The sequence below is a fragment of the Psammomys obesus genome, unplaced genomic scaffold (assembly GCF_907164565.1).
Source record: "Psammomys obesus unplaced genomic scaffold, mPsaObe1.curated_primary_1811, whole genome shotgun sequence".
Lineage (NCBI taxonomy): Eukaryota > Metazoa > Chordata > Mammalia > Rodentia > Muridae > Psammomys > Psammomys obesus.
The window spans coordinates 5,692,977-5,701,172 of NW_026593286.1; the positions used below are offsets into that span (position 1 = coordinate 5,692,977).

The window sequence follows — 8,196 nt, forward strand, 5'->3', positions numbered from 1 at the left end:
TTCTTTCTTTCTTTCTTTCTTTCTTTCTTTCTTTCTTTCTTTCTTTCTTTCTTTCTTTCTTTCTTTCTTTCTTTCTTTCTATTTATTTTGAAGGACCAGCAAGATGGCTTAGTGCATAAAGATGCTTGCTGCACCTGAGTTCAATCCCTGGAACCACACAAAGGTGCAAGAGAACTGACTACATAAAATTGTCCTCTGACCTCCACACATATATCCTCCCCCGCAAATAAATAAATAAACAAATGTAAAAATACATTGTTTCTGGCCAACCAGTGGCCACTCACTGACACTTTAATTTCTACTTATTTGATTAGGTTTTTAATGAGACTGACTTTTCTATATCTATCTATCTATCTATCTATCTATCTATCTATCTATCTATCTATCTATTTATTTTTCCCAAGACAAAGTTTCTCTGTGTAGCCCTGGCTGTCTTGGAACTCCCTGTATAGAGCAAGCTGGTTCTATAGCAGGCTCAAACTCAGAGATCCGCCTGCCTCTGTCTCCCAAGTGCTGGAATTAAAGGTGTATGTTACCACTACCTGGCTGAGATTGATTTTTTTTAAAAAGATTTATTTATTTATTATGTATACAATGTTCTGTCTGCATGTACACCTGCATGCCACAGAGGGCACCAGATCTCCTAACAGATGGTTGTGAGCCACCACGTGGTTGCTGGAAACTAAACTCTGGATCTCTGGAACAGCAGCCAGGGCTCTTAACCTCTGAGCCATCTCTCCAGCCCCTGAGACTGACTTTTTTAAAGATTTGTGTTGCAGGATATTTGATCCCATTGTGAACCCTGAGACTGTGAATGGTAAAAAACCTGTTTCTTGTTTGGTGTGGTTCAGCCCTAACACATACCTTTAATCCAAGAATTTTTTGCTTATTGTAAACAGGTGATTATGGTGTGGCTCAACCCTAGCACACACCTTTAATCCAGGAGCTTTCTGTACACAGGATTTAATAAAGTTAACCTTAGGTCAAGAGTCAGAGCAAGTAACTAGTTGACAGGGATTAAGTAAAAAGGGGGCAGTGCTTTGAGAGAAGATTACTAAAGACAGCACAGAGAAGAAGAAGCACTTCAGTTACTTGGTTTTCAGCTTTTGGCTCTTTTTTCCTCCTGGATTGCTGGGTGAGCTAACAGGCTTTCGGCCTTGGGCTTCTTCCTCTGAGATGTGAGCTGAGTAGGAAGGTAAGCTGGGTGCTTTCTCTGCCTCTCCGAGTTTAGCAGGTTTTCACCCCAGCATCTGGCTCCAGCATCTTCATTGGTAAAATTGAATGGCTGGGGAGGTTGGAGAGATGGCTCAGCAGTTAAGAACACTAGTTACTCTTCCAGTGTTTCTCAGGTTTTGAGTTCAATTCCCAGCAACCACATGGTGGCTCACAGCCATAATGGTTGCGTATGAAAACAGAGCACTCATATACATAAAATAAAGAAATCTTTTTAAAAAGTCAAATGGCTGGAACTTTTTTTAACCTATAACAACAGATTTGTTTTATGTATAGAGGTGCTTGCCTGCATGTATGTATGTATGTATGTATGTACACCACCTACATGTACTGTACACAGAGGCCAGAAGGAAATATCATATGCCCTGGAGATAGAGTAACAATAGTTACTCTATCAGATAGTAACAGAGCTGCCATGGGGGTGCTGGGACCTGAACTTGGGTCCTCTGTAAGCGCAGCTAGTGCTCTTAACCTCTGAGCCATCTCTCTAGCCTGAGATCTATCTTTTTGTTTGCTTTTTGAGATAAGTTCTCTCTATATATCCTGACTATCCAGAAATTCACTATGTAGACCTTTGAATTCACTATGTTGCCTTTGAATTCACAGAGATCCACCTGATGCCACCTCCTGAGTGATGGGATTAAAGGCCTGCACCACTATGCCCTACTGGAGATGATTCTTCTTCTCCTCCTCCTCCTTCTTTTAATTTTTCATGAGAAACTATCAATCTGATGACTTACAGGAAAGCTAACATTAAATTTGCCTCCAAACTCAACTTACCTACAGGTTCTACTCGGCTGACATGGTCTATGTAGTCTCTCTTCCCCAGATAGATGGTCACCTGCAGGAAGAACAAAAATATTCATTTTGGAAGTCAACAACCCCAAAGTCTTTTTTTTTAATTTATTTTTTATTTTTTTTATTATTAGTTACATTTTATTAACTCTGTATCCCAGCTGTATCCTGTTCCCTCATTCCTTCCCAAACCCTCCCTCCCTCCCTCCCTCATTTCCTCCCTGCCCCTTTCCAAGTCCACTGATTGGGGAGGACCTCCTCCCCTTTCATCTGACCCTGTTTTATCAGGTATCTTCAGGACTGGCTGCAAAGTCCTCCTCTGTGGCCTAGCAGGGCTGCCCCAAAGTCTTTCCAGCTGTGTTTTTCTCTTCCTCTTATTCAGTGCTGGGAATAGAACCTGGGGCCACATGCATAGAAGGCCCTTTCCGTTAGTCTCTGAAAGAGGAGTCACTTGGCCCCACAGATGCTCTGTAGCTTCCCTTTCTCCCTGTGGTGACAATGGTTCATTTCAAGCGCAGCATGCTGTCTTCTACCCTTACATGGGCTCCAAGGAATTATTTCCATTCATAAGGATAGTAGGAATTCTTTCCAGTCTGTTCTCTCCTCCTCTCCTCATCAAGCCTAGATAACCAGGTAAATCTGACAGGCCAACCTATACGTTAGTGGAAGGTAGAGCATGAATCTTACTCTCCTCAAATACACTTATTTCTGTTCTTTTAGGAACCCTAACATGTGGCCACTTCCTAATTCATAGATGTGTCTGTTTCCTTCCTCTTGTGGAATAGCATCAAGGTCCTTGAAGGTGGTCAACAGGATTGATCTTTATCTCTGGGCTCCAGGCCCCTCTGCCCTCACCTTGGCCCTGGCCATGGCAACTCTGTCATAGTACCATCATAGTTGAACCTCTCTGGCCCTGCTGTCTGCACAGCGAGGAAGGCTCTTCATCCATGTCTCTAGCTGAGGAAGCCCTACCCATGCTTCAAGAGCACATTTTGGTACTGCAAGTCCTCTGCATCCCAGCATGCTCTGGCTGCTCCTGTTTTTATTTTGAGATAGAATGTATCATTCTGTTAGCACTGTGTAGCCTGGGCTGATTTCAAACCTCCTGCTTTGGCCTCCCAAGTGCTGGGATGACAGGTATCAGTCAACATGCCTAACATTTCAGCCTTTGGTGTCCCAGGAACATTTGAGATCTGCACCCTCATCCCAGCACATAGCTCACTTCCTGGCTTCCAGGGCTCTAGGGGCCTCCCTAGCACTGCAGGTCTATGGAGACAAAACCTCTCCAGGTTGTTACCTTGGTTTGAGGTAAGTGCTGGGGAAGAGGCAGGCAAAGGGCATGGGAGGGAAGGAGCGAGGGAATCTCTGCCTTTGAAGGAGGCTCTACCTGAGCAGTCAGAAACAGCAGCAGAGGCAGGTGGCAGGACAATGGGCAGGAGTGGTTCTCTGGGCAAAAGAGATGGAAAGGTGCCAAAGTGAACAGAATGTTTCTGGAGTCAGCAATGGTCTTTGCTGAATGGGGACAAAAGCTGAGTCAGGAAAGGTCTTTAGGACCCAGGTCTGAGGATTCAGGAATATTGCCTGGCACAACCAGGTGCCACTCTAGACACTCTGATCATTTCAAACTCTAAACAACTCTGGGAGATGAGATTAGCACAGTCTTCTACAGATACTGAGATCTGGGTCCTGCCAGAAGCAATATGGATGGTCCATTAGCAACAGAAAGCCAGCCAGGCATCCTCTTTATGGTCAGGAAGAGGGAGCGTGAAGGGCCAGGGTGGAGATGGGGAGATGGATGGGGAAGCATTTTCTCCTCCTAAGCTTTGGCTGGGAGGGAGAGAGCTAGAGATGACAAAGGCTAAGGGGAGCTATTAATAGCCATTATTAAGGTACAGGATGTTAAGTCATTTTTCTTTTATTATATGAGATAGGGTCTAACTATTGTAGTCCTGGCTGTCCTGGAACTTGGCATGTAGACCAAGCTGGCCTCAAACTCAGAGAGATTCACTTCCCTCTGCCTTCTGACTATAGGGATTAAAGGTGAGTGCTATCAAGCCCCGCTAAGACCTGTTCTCACACTCTGGAAAATACTGGCGAAGAGAGACAGAGAGGCTGAAGATCCAGTCCAGACAGGATGGGACTAAGTTCCTCAATGAAGGTACATCATGAATCATACCCAGGGGCGAGTGATCCTGAGCTCAGCTGGGAGCGGGATCACCCTTTGACTGCCCTGGAAAGGAATGGGAAGGACGAGAAGAGGTGGAGAAGGGTGGCCCTGTGAAACCAAAAGACTTGTGGGAACCCACCCACAGCTAAGCACACTTTCTTTCTGGCTAAAATAGCCAGTCATGCACACACAAGATCCATGATGAGGTAGAATGCTAAGAGGAGGCTTGTCTTAATGGGTGATTCCTCCCCTCACCTTCCTTTCTTCCCCCAATCTTGCCTGTCTTTAACATTTTTTTTTAAGGATTCATTCACTTTATTTTGATGTGTATGAATGTTTTACATGCACACGTGTATGTATACTACGTGTGTGGTTGGTGCCTGCAGAAGCCTCTGATGCCCTGAAACTGGAGCTATAAACGGTTGTTAGTTATCACGTAGGTGCTGGGAACAGAACCCTGGTCCTCTGCAGAAGCAACAAATGTTCTTAACTGTTGAGCCATCTCTATAGCAAGCCAGCCACCTCGTCAGCCTGTATGCCTTTCCTTTCTCTCTGATAAGTGCTTTCTGTGTAGCTCCGGCTGGCCTTGAACTTGGGATCCTCATGAGTACTGGAATCAGAGGTCTGTGCTGCTGCTTCCAGCTCAGGGAATGTTTCTTGAGTGGTCTGATCCAATTCTGAGCATCTAATTCCCTTGGCTTGTGACTGGGATAGTGTAGGCGGGTAACTCGGACCCAGCCAGTGAAGATAAGGGGAAAGTCTTCCTGAGAGCTCCTGCGAAGATTTTCCTGACCCTTAAAAGAGACCCTAAAGGGCATATCTCATCTGCTTCCTACTTAAGAATCAATTACCTCATGCCCCTTCTCCCCAGGCTGGCTCCATTATGTTGGACTGTATCCTCACACCATGAACCACAGTGAGCTGGTGGCCTCACCACCAGCCTGAGGATATCACAGAAGAGAGAACAACAGAGAAATGGCTTCAGAGGTCAGGCACCCCGTGATAGGAGCACAGAGGGCTTGCCATTGAAAATCTCACTATACAAAGCATGGATTGATGGATTCTCCTCCACTCTGACCCCTGCATTAGCCAAAAACTAAGTAGGCCTGACAGTGCATGCCTGGGATCCTAGTTTCTCAGGATACCAAGGATGAATGAGTCCAAGTTCAAGGCCAGCCTGGAAAACTTCATGAGATTTTGTTTCAAAATAGAAGTAAAATTAGAGCTGGGGAGATCTATCTCTATCTGCATATTTATATATCTTCCAGTGATAGGGTGCTAGCCCAGCATATATGAGGCCCTAACCTAAGTTCAAGTTCCCAGTACTATAGAAGAATAAGAAGAAAGGGAGGGAGGGAAGGAGGAAGAGAAGGAGGAAGGGAGAAAAGAAGTAAGTAAATTTCTTGTTTCAAACAATGTCTGTTTAGAGACCAGGTGTGTCTCAGGGAGGCATGATCTTAGACAATGGATGTCTGTTAGGTGTTAGTGGGGGTGGAGGATTGGGTTGGGGGAGTGTCTGTCAAGTATCAGCAGTGGTAATGGGGAGAATCATAAGTGATCAGGGAAACCGGCACAAAGTGGTTTCTTTTCGGTAGGAAGCAGAGATGAAAAGGACTGGACAGACACAGTGGGAGTAGGAGTTGAAGAATGAAAAGATGTAGGGCACCAAAGCTATAACCTCAAAGAACCCAAGGGCTCCATGGAATTGATGACATAGATGAGCAGGCAGGAGGAGGGTACATGTGAAAAGCCTGATTCCTTTGTGAGGCACCGTAAAGAGCCCAGCTAGCAGAACAAGGCGTATCTACGCTGTCCATGGTGTAATTACTAGGTACACCAGCCTCAGTGTGCTTTCAGATTGGCCTGTGCTGCAACATGTAACATTCCCACAATCTAGCAAGGAAGAGAAGCAAGGCTGGGGTGGGACAATGAGCCTGAGAGATGGTGGGTTGTAGGATCCACCATTGTTCCTCGGTCTTCTCTCACTGATTGTCCGTCCCACAGACACAGAGTGTCCCCCTAGGCCTCATGGTAGCTGGATGTTGATCATGGTTATACATGACAAATGTTTGCTCCCTATTATCCTTACAATCATTTATTCTTACAATCTCTTCTGCACCACTTACCGACTTGTCCCGAGAGACCTTCTTAAAGATGACATGGGATTTATTGGTTTTCACACAGGCTGCCATGTTGTCTGTCCCTTGGGATGTCTGTCAGAGGTTGGAGGGCTGGGAAAGTACAATGATACCAAACATAAACTTAACGACATTCTGGACATAGAGCCTACTGCTAAGACTTCCTCCCTCGGACATTTCCTCTCACACGCTCCAGCAGCTATGCTTGATCAAATCAGATCTCTGACTGCTTGGACTTCGCTGTAGTACACACTTTAAAAATACTTAGTTTTTATTAATGAGTATATGTGCCACATGTGTACAGATGCCCGTAGAGGCCAGAAAAGGGTGTTGTGTCTCTTGAAGCTGGAGTTAGAACATCCTGACTTGGGTGCTTGGAACCAAACTCACCTGTTCTGGAAGAACAGCAAGCACGTATAACTTCTGAGCCATTTCTCCAGGCCCAGTGCTCCCCATCATTCAAATGGAGTCTTACACGAGGACACTGTGTATCTCTGGCTGAGCTGAGACTCGCTGTGCAGAGTACACTGGCCTCAAACTCATAGAGATCCACCTGCCTCTGCATTCCAAATGCTGGGATCAAAGGTGTGCAGCACCATTTCTGGCCCAGTGTATATTTTGGTGTGTTCTGTTTCTCTTGGTAAGCTTCAAACATTTCAGTAAACTTCATCAGCTATATTCTAATAAAGTTCTGCCTTTTTCTGATTAAACATTGGTGTCATTACTTGTCAGGTTACCTCTGAAATGCTGTCATGCTGGGTGTGGTGACTCCTACCTACGATCTCAGCACTCAAGAGGCAAAGCTAGGATTGCAGAAAATTTCAGACCAGCCTGGTCTTCATAGTGAGTTACAGGGTAGCCACGGTTACATGGTAAGTCTCTGTCTCAAACAAAACCAAACAACTCTACCACAGTTGGATCCTTTCTTCTTTCCTCCTCTTCTTCCCCCTGCTCTTGTTTCATTATGTAGCCCAGGTTGGCCTCAGATTGGCACTCCTTCTGCCTAGTGTACCACCACACCTAGCTTTTCTGTGTGTTATGAGAAACACAGAAAAATGTTCCTGAAACGTCCCATAACATGACTGATCCCCAAATGCAGTTGCCAGGGGTATGTGAGAACCCCTCCTCTCCTCCAGTTCTACCAAGCATACCTTTTTTCCATCCAGCGTATCTGTTCCCTCTCCTCAGGCTGTCGAATAGTCAAGGCCAACTCATGGTCTGGGATTCAATGCCCTCCAAATTTCCTTTCCGAGCAAAATCCAAAGGTGGCGAAGCCCAGCACGCTGCCCCACAGGAGATCGCCTGTCCCTGTTGCCCTGTGCCCACCCTGCTTTCTAAGAATGCTTGAGTTTGGCGTTCACTTACCTTGTGACTTGTCACCAGTTGGGATGGCCAGGGAGGTCAGGAGAGGATCTGTGCTTTCAGATGCTGAGCAACCTGATGCTCTGGGGCAGCTGGCACAGTCTCACCAGGTGATCCCACAGGGCAAGGGTGAGGCCCCGGCTGCCGCGTGGGGAATTTGTAGGGATCTGTGGGGATGCTCGGCACTGAGATCCCAGTCTCTAAAAGCCAAATCAGATTTGAGGAGCAGAGAGGAGATGGGATTAGTGAGATGCAGATTGGCCATTTCAGCAGTTCTAAGCATTAGCTGGAGCCCCAATCTTCTCAGAGGGTCTCAAAGATGCACGAGTCATCCAGCTGGCCTGAAGAAGGTGCAGTGGGAGGACCAGCTAATTGAAAACTTTTTTTTTTTTAATCCTAAACCTCTTTGGGTTCTGGAAATAGATGGCTTATCCCTTTGCTCCTCAGCATCATCAGCAAGGGGGATGTTCAAGTGACAGATCTGATTAAGTTCAGCGGGCA

The 8,196-nt window shown here is 45.9% G+C and overlaps 1 protein-coding gene across 1 annotated transcript in view; it reads right to left on the reverse strand.

The window, feature by feature from the left end:
• The window catches only part of Sag (S-antigen visual arrestin), a 40,830-nt gene extending 34,443 nt beyond the window's left edge, over positions 1 to 6,387 (reverse strand). Inside the window, exons 1-2 of the mRNA XM_055616837.1 lie at positions 6,322 to 6,387; positions 2,014 to 2,074 (exon numbers count right to left, since the gene is read on the reverse strand). Coding sequence (XP_055472812.1) covers positions 2,014 to 2,074; positions 6,322 to 6,387 — 127 coding nt within the window. The remainder of the gene's footprint in view (positions 1 to 2,013; positions 2,075 to 6,321) is intronic.
• Between the last annotated feature and the right edge of the window lie 1,809 nt (positions 6,388 to 8,196).